The sequence below is a fragment of the Chiloscyllium plagiosum genome, unplaced genomic scaffold (assembly GCF_037043375.1).
Source record: "Chiloscyllium plagiosum isolate Xiang-an unplaced genomic scaffold, Cpla_swu_hap1 HiC_scaffold_12, whole genome shotgun sequence".
Lineage (NCBI taxonomy): Eukaryota > Metazoa > Chordata > Chondrichthyes > Orectolobiformes > Hemiscylliidae > Chiloscyllium > Chiloscyllium plagiosum.
In genome coordinates, this window is record NW_028270150.1 from 18,362,633 (window position 1) to 18,375,035 (window position 12,403).

At 39.6% G+C, this 12,403-nt stretch overlaps 1 protein-coding gene across 1 annotated transcript in view; it reads right to left on the reverse strand.

Annotated features, from left to right (window-relative positions):
* Positions 1 to 12,006, reverse strand: part of cyyr1 (cysteine/tyrosine-rich 1) — a 38,534-nt gene extending 26,528 nt beyond the window's left edge. Inside the window, exons 1-2 of the mRNA XM_043701396.2 lie at positions 11,619 to 12,006; positions 9,961 to 10,063 (exon numbers count right to left, since the gene is read on the reverse strand). Of these exons, the coding sequence (XP_043557331.2) occupies positions 9,961 to 10,063; positions 11,619 to 11,682 (167 nt within the window). The 5' untranslated portion in view covers positions 11,683 to 12,006. The remainder of the gene's footprint in view (positions 1 to 9,960; positions 10,064 to 11,618) is intronic.
* Between the last annotated feature and the right edge of the window lie 397 nt (positions 12,007 to 12,403).

Consider the following 12,403-nt stretch of genomic DNA (forward strand, 5'->3'; position numbering starts at 1 on the left):
ATCGACTATTTTTCAAGTATCCCAGGCTCTGGTCAATCCATACCTTCTCTGGGATTGTTCTGCAGGTTATTGCTGAACTTTCAAACTTAATTTTGGCGTCTTTTTTTAACTGCTGAAATATGTAAGTAATGGTCCAACACTTATTGTGCAAGATCATATAAGATAAAGAAAGAAGATAAATTTAAAAGTTATTAGCTAATACTAAACTTAACGGTATAGAATGAATTTTAAAGACATGATGCTTTGAACCTTAATTTCTGTAAAATGAAGATTCAGAGGTAAGAATAACATATCACGTCTTAAAGGTTAGAGGAACAAAGTAAGATATTTCAGGAATCAGTTACATACAGCAAAAATTGTAAAGAGGAAAATAACATTATTGTAGACAGATTTGTGACTAGAATGTTGGCCTTTTGGACAATAAGATTGTCATGGATTATTTGCAACATAGGAAATGTGGAAGAATATGAAAATACATAAAAATAATTACATTGAGTAATGTCTTTACTATTTTGATGTTTGTAAGGAGATGACAATACTAGTGTGTAAAAGATGTGGGGTCAGAAGGGATCAGCAATTTTATTTTTTAATAAACTGTTGTTTATTCTGCAATGGATTTCAAGCAGCCAGGCTGAGTAGGACTATGCATTGAAAAAGACATTACAAACATAAGACTGGTCGGTGCTGATTCACCTGTGGAAGCAAGATTCATCTTTGCCTTTGTCTTTATCTGTTAGGAATCATGAATGTGTTTCCCATTTTTTATATTCTTTCAGAAATCTCCCAAAAGTGAAATCCAAATTGTCAGTCGTTTATCGTTATGAGCCAAGGAATCTTTAAATCAACTGTGCACATCTAAAGGACATTTATACTAGAAACATGCAAATTCATCAACTGCTATGACAGCAAAATAAAGAGATTACTTTGCCTTTTTCAAAATGTCAACAAGTGACCTTTAATTGTAAATAAATTAAATGTTTTATCAAAATAATATATTTGAAACAAGCTGTCATCCCAGTTCACGTACATACTTAAAATTTATTTGAAAACAAAATAGAAAGTCTTGCACTTGCACAGTACTTTCTCACATCACTTAGACATATTTTCAATCAATCAACTTATATGCAGTTAATTACTTTGAGGTACAGTGATTATTGTTAAAAACAACTGCTGGCCAAAATGTTTAGACACAGGTATCTCCTATCCACTGAATAACCAATTAATCTGTTTTTGGTAATGGCAGTCCAGGGTATAGTGTTGGTCAGAATTCCAGGAAGAACTGTTTGTTCTTTTTGAAATGCTTTTTGGTATATTTAATGTTTACATAAATATAGTGAAATGCTGTCATTTAAAGTAGAGGTGATCATCCATCTCCAAACCCAAGCAAATCCAGCTACTTGGGGTACCATTCAACCATGCAGATACTAAATCATATTTTAAACACACACAACAGAAGCTATCACAAACATTCCTGAAATATGCAACCATTGAGGTAAACAACTATGTGAATAGACATCTGAACACGTACCCACTCAGAAATGCAATCAACACATGCAGTTATTCAAATATAGCTAAACATGATCAGTCAAATATTCAGCCATTGAAACACAGCATGTTAAACATAATCAAATCAGTTAAACACAAATAAATAGCTATTCAAACATACTCTTCGGAGGGTCGGTGTGGACTTGTTGTGCCGAAGGGCCTGTTTCCACACTAAGTAATCTAATCTAATCTAATCTAATATAGTGAGACACATAACCATTCAATGATACTGCTACTAAGACATAACTAAAGTTCACAGTCACTCAAAATCAGAAATACAATCTTCTCAAGCATACATTCATACAAATACAATCAGCTATTCAAAATAGCAAACATTATGTAGAAATATTTAAATGCAAGCAACACCGTCACTCAGAGCATGCATGTTCCATGAACAAAGATGCTGAACCTCTTTACCACTCAGAAGCACAATCAACCAAACATTCAGCCACTCAGATACAGAAGTAGTTACACATCAAAGTAGTTACACAAATATGCTTACACACAAACCTCAGCACACATAGAGATAAGCATTGTTCCATAATCTATCGTCACAAGGGACAAGATTTTCCTTTTGTGATTGGGAAACTAACATCAGAACTGTCTGGTCGAAAGCAATCTCAAGCTCCATTATTAATCTGAGTAGCCCATTAATTGGCAGGAAAGGTTGCTGCTAATCGGTGGTTTTGGGTGGCAGAACTGATAAGAGTGCTGCTCTAAGTGCAATAGACCTTAGACTTATTGAATTGCAGTGATTGATGTGTAACATAAGCGACAGAGGACTGGAACACAGGGCAAGGGGTACTACTCACTTCAAAATTCAGACCTAGAGTTCCTCTTTTTGGAAGCTAATTGCAGACAGCCACCCTCCCAGACCAATAAGGCGTAGTTATAACATAGAACTGAGACCATCACAGAGCAGGATTGGAAATTCATGGGGACCCCACTGCCTGCAAGTTTCCCTTCAAGACTGTCACCATCCTGAGTAGCAAATATATTGATTCTATGATTACCGTTGCTCAGGTAAAAATCCTCAAACTCCCTCACTAACAGCACTGTAGTTATACCTACACTAAATGGACTGCATCAATTCAAGAGGGCAGCTTACCACTACCTTCTCAAGAAGGAAGTGTGGACTGCAGATGCTGGAGATCAGAGTCGAGAGTGTGGTGCTGAAAAAGCACAGCAGGTCAGGCAGCATCTGAGGTGTAGGAGAATCAACATTTCGGTCATAAGCCCTTCATCAGAACACTTTCTCTGTTTTATCAACACCATGTAAATAATGCCAGATATGTAAGCTTCTGTTCTTTTATTGTGAGGAAGGTAAAGAAAAGTAGTAGTGAAGGAAGGCAAAAGTGAAAAACAGCATTGAAATGGAGTTAATATTTCCATGTAGCTTCAATTTCAATGAAGAGTCATATTGACTTTGAAATGTTAACTCTATTTCTCTCTCCACAGGTGTTGATGGACCTGCTGAGTTTCATAGAACATAATATAATACAGCACAGAACAGGCCCTTTGGCCCTCGATGTTGCGCTGACCAGTGAACTAATCTAAGCCCATCTCCCTACACTATCCCATCATCATGTGCTTATCCAAGGATTGTTTAAATCTCTCTAATGTGGCTGAGTTAACTACATTAGCAGGTAGGGCATTCCACCCATTCCACACCCTTACCACTCTCTTAGTAAAGAACCTGTCTCTGACATCTGTCTTAAATCTATCGCCCCTCAATTTGTAGCTACGCCCCCTCGTACAAGCTGACGCCATCATCCTAGGAAAAAGACTTTCACTGTCTATCCTATCTAATTCTCTGATTATCTTATGTCTCTATCAAATCCCCTCTGAGCCTTCTTTCCAATGAGAACAGACTCAAGTTTCTCTGCCTTTCCACATAAGACCTTCCCTCCTGGTAAATCTCCTCTGCATCTTTTCCAGTGCTTCCACATCCATCCTGGAAAGCACAAGCAGTTTTTGTATTTATTTCAGATCTCCAAATCTGCAATTCTTTATTTTAACATTATAAGGAAAGCAGAGTCTTTGTACCATTGTTTATGTGATCATTTTTCAGATGCAGCACTTCAGTTTTCTGCTGTGAATTTAATCTACAATGCATCTGCCCATTTCACTAGTTGACATTCTCATCATCTGCTTCTATCCTGTCTGTTAATGTGGCTTTGAAACTCACTTATACTTGCTATTTAAGAATGCCTGGCACCTGCTTAGAATAACAGAAGGGCATTTGCAAGTATCACTTGCAGTTTAAGAACTTTTTTCTAGAAAAGGTAACTAGGATATAAGCAATAATGTTACAATGTGTTGCAGAAGGTTAGTGACTTTAATATGGTAACATTATATTCCTGACGTATGCATCTTGAAAACTGATCTGTCAAAGTAATGGTCACTCCTTTGAATGTCAACAGGCAGTGGTTAGGTTGTCTGTCTGTCTGTCACTGTCTCTTATTGGAGATGGTCATTGCTTGCCATTTGTGTGGTGAGTATGTTACTTGTGACTTTTTAGCCCACGCCTGGGATATTGACAAGATCTTACTGCATTTGGACATGGACTGCTTCATTACCTGAGAAGCTGCAAATCGTGCTGAACATTGTGAAATCATTGGCAAACACCCACTTTTGACCTTACATTGGAGGGACCATTACTAATGAGGCAGCTTAGGATGTTCGCATTCAGGGGAAGCGGAGATCTTGCAGAGATATTCCAAGGCTGAGATGACTGACCTCCAACAACCACAACCATCTTCCTGTGTGCTAGGTCTGATGCCAACCAGCAGAATTTTTCTCCTGATTTCCATTGAGTCCAGCTTTCCTCGGGCTCATTGCTGGCACACCTGGTCAAATGCAACCATAGTGTCCAGGGCAGTCACTTTCATCTCACCTCCTGAATTCTTCTCTCTTCTGTCCAAATGACAGTTAGGAAAGATCACAAGTTAGTAAATGTGGAAAGATGGCTCTGTTAATTAATAATGGTATTAATGCATGAGAGACGGGTGACCTAAGTTCATAAAATCAAGATGTAGAAGTGATTAGGGTAGAAATGAAAAATTACAAAGGCACAAAGTCACTTGTGGGAGTGGCGTGGTCTCTGAATGGTAACCTTGTGGTAGAATGGAGTGTAAAAGAAGAGATAATAGATACTTGTCAGGAAGATACCATGATAATCATGGGGGTTTTAATCTTCATAGACTGGAAAAATCAAATGGCCTGTATGAAGTGTTCATTTTTTTTTTGGCTCTGGAACAATCAGAAAAAAGGCTGTATTAAAACATAGACCTGGTATTGTGCAGTGAGATAGGATTAATTTATGACCTCATATAGAGAAGGCAGCCCTACATAATAGCAATCATAATATGAATTAAATTTACATTCAGTTGGAGGGGGAGAAGAATGTGTCCAAAACAATTATTTTTAACATAAGTAAGGGCAATAAAGAGAGCATGAACACAGAGCCAGCTGAAGTAAACTTGTCAGTTAAGCAAAGTAATAGGTCAATAGAGATGCAGAGGCAGACATTTAAAGTGATATTTCAGAAATGCAGAGTGGATGCAGTGCAACAAGAAAGAAAAGTTCTGAGAGGAGGACTCACTTACTTTTTGGTAACAAAAGAATGTTAAATATAGTATCAAGCTTAAAGAAAAAGCACATTGTGCAAAAATGTGGCAGGTCAGAAGATTGAACAGAATATTTCAACAAGCAAATAATTACTAAAAGATTAACAAGGAAGGAAAATTAGAGTGTGAAGAAAGTCACATTTCGCCAATTTATTGGAGTTCTTTTGAGGAAGTAATAGATGTGGATAAAGGGGAACAAGTGGATATGCTGTACTTAGATTTCGAGAAGGCATTTGATAAGGTTTCAACATCAAAGGTTATTACAGAAAATAAAAACTTATTGTGTAGTATATTCATATGGATAGAAGATTGGCTAGCTAACTGGAAACAGTAGGCTTAAATGGGTCATTTTATGTTTAGCAAGATGTACCAAAAGGTATATCACAGGGATCAGTATTGAACATAGAACATAGAACAGTACAGCACATTTCAGGCCCTTTGGCCCTCTCTATTGTGCTGACATTTTATCCTTCTCTAAGATCAAACTAACCTACATTGTACTATCTTCCATGTGCCGACCTAAGAGTCGCTTAAGTATCCCTAATGTATTTGACTCTACTACCACCACTGGCAGTGCATTCCATGCATCCACCCTCTCTGTGTAAAGAATCTATCTCTGACATCTCCTCTAAACCTTCCTCCAATCACCTTAAAATTAGATCCCCTCGTGATAGCCATTTCTGCCCTGAGAAAATTTCTCTGGCTATCCATTGTATCTATGCCTCTCATCATTAGATTAGATTAGATTACTTACAGTGTGGAAACAGGCCCTTTGGCCCAACAAGTCCACACCGACCCACCGAAGCATAACCCACCCATTCCCCTACATTTACCCCTTTACCTAACACTACGGGCAATTTAGCATGGCCAATTCACCTGACCTGCACATCTTTGGACTGTGGGAGGAAACCGGAGCACCCGGAGGAAACCCACGCAGACACGGGGAGAATGTGCAAACTCCACACAGTCAGTCGCCTGAGTCGGGAATTGAACCCGGGTCTCTGGCGCTGTGAGGCAGCAGTGCTAACTACTGTGCCACCACTTGTACACCTCTATCAAATCACCTCTCATCCTTCTTCGCTCCAGTGAGAAAAGCCCTAGCTCCCTCAACCTTACTTCATAAGACGTGCCATTCAGTCCAGGCAGCATCCTGGTAAATCTCCTCTGCACCCTCTCTAAAGCTTCACATCCTTCCTATAATGAGGCAACCAGAACTGAACACATTATTCCAAGTGTGGTCTAACCAAGGCTGTATAGAGCTGCAGCATAACTTTGTGGCTCTTAAACTCAATCCCACTGCTAATGAAAGCCAGCACACCATATGCCTTCCTTATAACTGTCTCAAACCTGGGTGGCAACTTTGAGGGATCTATGGACATGGAGCCCTAAATCCCTCTGTTCCTCCATACTGCCAAGAATCCTGCCTTTAACCCTGTATTCTACATTCAAATTCAACCTTCCAAAATTAATCACACTTTTCCAGGTTGAACTCCATCTGCCACTTATCATCCCAGTTCTGCATCTTGTCAATGTTGCAATCTACAGTAGCACTCCACACTATCCATCACTCCATCAACCTTCGTGTCATCGGCAAATTTACATCTTTGCCTGCAATTTTAAAAGATGAGAGATTTAATAAACAATCCATGTCTTTTTCAATACATAATTTCAGTTGCGTCACAGTGTAAACATTTACTATAAATTGTGTTTTACGTCTTATACTCTACAACCACCTGATGAAGGAGCAGCGGTCCAAAAGCTAGTGCTTCCAAATGAACCTGTTGGACTATAACCTAGCGTTGTATGATTTTGAACTCAATTATACAAGACATTGATAATACTACATCTGAAATACTGTGTACATTATTGGGGTTCCATTGACCAGAAGCTGAACTGGACTAGCTATATAAATACAATGGCTATAAGTTCAAGTCAGGGGCTAGGAATACTGCAGTGAGTAACTTGCCTCCTGACTCTCCAAAGCCTGACCACTATCACAAGCATATCTCAGGAGTATGGTGGAATACTTCATACTTGCCTCAATGACTGTCGCTCCAGCAAAACGCAAGAAGCTTGAAACATCCAGGCCAAAGCCTATTTGATTACACTACATCCACTCCCTCTACCACCGATGCTTAGTAGCAGCAGTATGTACCATCTGCAATATCCACTGCAGATATTCACCAGAGCTCCTCAGAACAACTTCCAAAACCGTAACCACTACCATATAGAAGGAAAAGGTCAGCAGATACATGGGAATACCACCACCTGCAAGTTTCTCCCTAAGCTACTCATCATTCTGACTTGGAAATACGTCCCGTTCCTTCAATGTCACTGGGTCAAAATTCTGGAATTCCCTACCTAACAGTATTGTGGACCTACCTAGATCACATGGACTGCAGTGGTTCACTACCACTTTCTCAAGGTTAACTAGTGATTGGGAACTGAATGCTGGCCCAGCCAGAATTGTGTCCCATGAGTAAATAAGTACAAACTGGTATTTTTAAAAATTCAGGTACCTGTTCTTCTGTAACACCTGGCCTTATCTATTGACTTGCTCTTAGATTTGTACTATCCCTTTCTATTATAATGTGTGTATTATTTCTCATATAAATATTTTCTTTCCTCCCTTGTCCCTAATCATTGATTTATGGCATCTCTGAAATTTGATCCTTTGCCCCCATGTTTAGTGTAAAGTCTTCTCTACTTCTCTCAGATATGGCTCACTAGAACATCACTGCCAGCATGGTTTAGATGCAGACTGTCCTAACAGTCCTGACTTTCCCAAGTTCTGGTTGTATGAATTGGAACCCACTTCTGCCATAACAGTCCTTGAGCTATATATTCATCTTATTTGGCCCATTTGCACATGACTCAGATGAGAATTGGTTCAATAGACAGAGATTATTACCATTGATGTTCTGCTTTTTAATTCAGTGTCTAGCTCCTCGACTAGTCATGCAGAATATCTTTCCTTGGCCTGCCTATGTTAATGGTACCTACACAGATCATGATGATTGTACCCCTTCCCTCATGCTGTAAGTTCCTCTCCATCCCTGAGCCAAGGCCACCCCTGGGACCGGGCATACAACATAATAATTGAGAGCTTCACTGTTTGCTGCACAGCATTGTGTCACCACCCCTCATTGTATTGTTCCTATGACCATGATATTCCTTTATGCCCCCCGACTTGTTTCCACATGTTGTGAAACTTGAAAGGGTTCAGAAAAGATTTACAAGGATGTTGCCAGGGTTGGAGGATTTGAGCTATAGGTAGAGGCTGAACAGGCTGTGGTTGCTTTCCCTGGAGCGTCGGAGGCTGAGGGGTGACCTTATAGAGGTTTAAAAAATGATGAGGGGCATGGATAGGGTAAATAGGCAAAGTCTTTTCCCTGGAGTCGGGAGTCCAGAACTAGAGGGCATAGGTGTGACCATAGGGTGAGAGGGGAAAGATATGAAAGAGACCTAAGGGGCAACGTTTTCACGCAGAGGGTGATGTGTGTATGGAATGAGCTGCCAGAGGAAGTGGTGGAGGCTGGTACAATTGCAATATTTAAGAGGCATTTGGATGGGTATATGAATAGGAAAGGTTTGGAGGAATATGGATCGGGTGCTGGCAGGTGGGACTAGATTGGGTTGGGATATCTGGTCGGCATGGACGGGATGGACCGAAGGGTCTGTTTCCATGCTGTACATCTCTATGACTCAATGACTCTAAGTTGAAATATCATCAAAAGTGTTGGATAATTGTGATAAGGCTCCTATACTCCTGCACTCCGGGTCTCCTTGCCTGTGTCACACATGGTCACACACACCTTTTCCTGACCATTGATCAAATCAGAAGATCCTGCCCTAAAATGTGTGACAGCCTCCTGGAATAAAGGTGTTTCACAGTTTCTGTAATTAATCTTTCAGCTCATCAAATCTGAACCAATGTTGCATGAACTGCAAACTTAATGCAGATGTGTTTGCTCCAGATCACACTGGCATCTCTGAGTTTCCACATTCTGCAATCTCAACACAACACCAATGCCATCTAACTGAATGCATTTTGATGACTTAATTATTTAATTCAGTATCTATTTCAAGAACTTTACCACCAGTCCCTGTACTATCTTAAATCTTAGGAACACAATAAACATTGATCACTTACTAGGTACACACCAAACTGATGTTCTCCTGTAGTAATGTAAGAACCAATTCCTACAGTGTGAAAAAATACTTGAGAAAGTAAAGTAGCAGCATCTCTTTCCCCTCTTCACCTTACTCCTTTATTCACTAAAGTCACAGCACTCAGTTCAAAATTGCATCCAGCACCAAGTCACAGTGAGGTGCCCCTATTTTTAAGCTTCTGAAATGAAAAGATTAGTTATGGCCAGGTACAGAAAAACAGTTTAATTGGTTTCCTTAATTAATTAACTTTGGTTGCTCTCACGCAGAATGGAGAACTGAAAGACCAATAACAGTCTAAGTAGGTAACCTATTTGCATCAAAATTTTCTGAAGTTCTCAGGGATTCAAGGACTTTACTTATTACCCACCCCCCTAAATTTTCTAATTCCTAGTGAAAACAATCTAGCCCTGCAATACTTTACACATAAAGTCTTAAACTCTGGAAATATTCTGACCATCTTCCCCATTCTCTCTTCAATACATTTGTATAATTTATTTCAACATGTTTTAAACAAAGCATTCCCATAAAACTGTGATAGTAGCTCTGGTATCCTTTGAGCTTACATTCGGAATGAGCTTGCATGGTTTCAAAATAACTGGGTTAGCCAACTTACGATAAGATGCTTCTGATATAGGCGTAGTATGAACAGCAGTATGGAGGTGAACCTCTGCAGCAGTAGGAAGATATGCAGTCTTCACAGTGTGCACTGAAACACTCTGAATCATTCAATAACACATTCTCAGTATGTAAAATGTGAAAGCAATTAAATGAATGCTTCTCACTATTTGAAGCATTATAAAATGACAAAAGAAGTTAATTCAACCATATAATTTCTCTCAAGCTGCAATTGGACTAAAATAAATTTATTCTAACCTCACTCCTCTCATGAATATAGTAGGTATGGGTTTAGTAACTTTGCAGGTGACAACAAAATTGGTGGTGTAGCGGGACAGTGAAGAATGTTATCTTAGAGTACAATGGGCCCTTGATCAGATGGGCCAGTGGGCTGACAAGTGGCAGATGGAGTTTAATTTACACAAATGTGAGGTGTTGCATTTTGGTAAGGCAAATCAAGGCAAGACTTCTACATTTCATGGTAAGGTACTGGTGAGCGTTGCTGAACAAAGAGACCTTAGAGAGCAGGTTCACAGTTGCTTGAAAGTGGAGCTCCAAGTAGACAGGTTAGTGAAGAAGGTATGCTTGCCTACATTGGTCAGTGTGTTGAGTATAGGAGTTGGGAGGTCATATTGTGGCTGTGGACATTAGTTAGGCCACTTTTGGAATAGTGCATATTATTCTAGTCTCCCTGCTATAGGAAGGATGTTGTGAAACTTGAAAGGGTTCAGAAGAGATTTACAAGGATGTTGCCAGAATTGGAGGGTTTGAGGAATAGGGAGAGGCTGAAGAGGATGGGGCTATTTTACCTGGAGCATCTGAGGCTGAGGGGTGACCTTATACAAGTTTATAATATCATGAGGTGCATGGATAGGGTGAATAGTAAAAATCTTTTCCCCAGGCTGGGGGAGTCCAAAGCTAGACTGCATAGGTTTAAGGTGAGAGGGGAAAGTTTTAAAAAGGACCAAATGGGCAACTTTTTCACACAGAGGGCTGTGCAAGTATAGAATAAGCTGCCAGAGGAAGTGGTGGAGGCTGATACAACTACAGCATTTAAAAGGCACATGGATAAGTATATGAATAGGAAGGGTTTAGAGAGATAAGGGCCAAATGGAACTAGATTGATTTAGGATAACTGGTCTGCATGGACGAGTTGGATTGAAGGGTCTGTTTCCCTGCTGTATAACTCAATGACTCCATGATGACTTGTCATTAGTGGATCCTAAACTAGAGAAATAAGTATTCTGTTATACTCATATCAAAGCCCTTTAAACTTAAAACAAACCTCCAAATTATACGGTTCCCTGATCCAGGGAAAATAGTTTCATTATAGCATAGAGCTCCATTTACACAGATCTACTGTTTACATGCTACCTAGTCTGGCACACTAACACCTTAAAAAATTCTTCCTCATCTGTTTATCGACTGTTTGGACGGAATTTAAATTTAACTTCATTAGTTCTTTTTCCGGTCTGAGTTTAAAGCATTGTTTAGGGTAAGTATTTTTTAAAAAACTATCTAATGCTTGTGCCAAAGAGTTCTCTTTCTGAACTGAATATTTCGTCTCTGATCTTTCCTCAAAAGAATGACACTTTTTTCAGGTTCAGGCAAGCACGATTTCTCAGTAGTGTTTCTTAAGCTGTTTTTGTTTCCCACCTGAAAATACATTGAGAAGACACGCAAGAAAGTAACAGTTTCCGTAAGTCCTCAAGATGTCCATTCACGATGAATTCGTAACTGTTCTCTCTTTTAATATCCCAGTTTCTCAAATCACAAGCACCTCAGGCCGGTTAGCCGAGTCTTCCCTCCTTGGTGCACGTTTCTAGCAGATGTTCTGACCACTGATCGGATCGAGGATCCACCACGTTAAAAGAAAGAAAAGGAATACGAACCGAGATTTTCCTTTCCGCCTAACTTTTGGGCAGTCTTCTTCCGAAACCAACTTCCATGCCCGATCTTGGTAGCTTGCTGGCGTTATTTTTAAGTATTAGTTTTATTTATTTTTCTTATTCCTGGTATTAAGCTCAAATTTCTGCAAACTAAATTCCCAAAGCCTGTCGCTCTTCGTCAGCTTTGCGGTTGCACTACACTTTTCTGACTGCTGGCTTGTGCCGCAATCTCAGGTTACAACCCCGTGGGTGGCATTAGAAAGCTGGGTGGTGCCGGCACCGCTCAATAAACCCTTATTTAAACCAAATCACTGGTAGAGATTTTTTTAAAAAGCTATTATGTGTGCGTGTGTGCGCAGGAAGTTATTTAAATCGTTCTCCCGCCCAAACCTTAATCCGTAATCGTTATGTAATATTCAACAATTTCTGCATAGCACTTGTAAATGTAAGGTATTTAAAGTAAATTATAGGAATAACAGGCAGTTCTCTAGCACATCCCAGGATACTTCACTAGAGTGGAACAAGATAAAGATTAACAAACTTAAAAAAAAA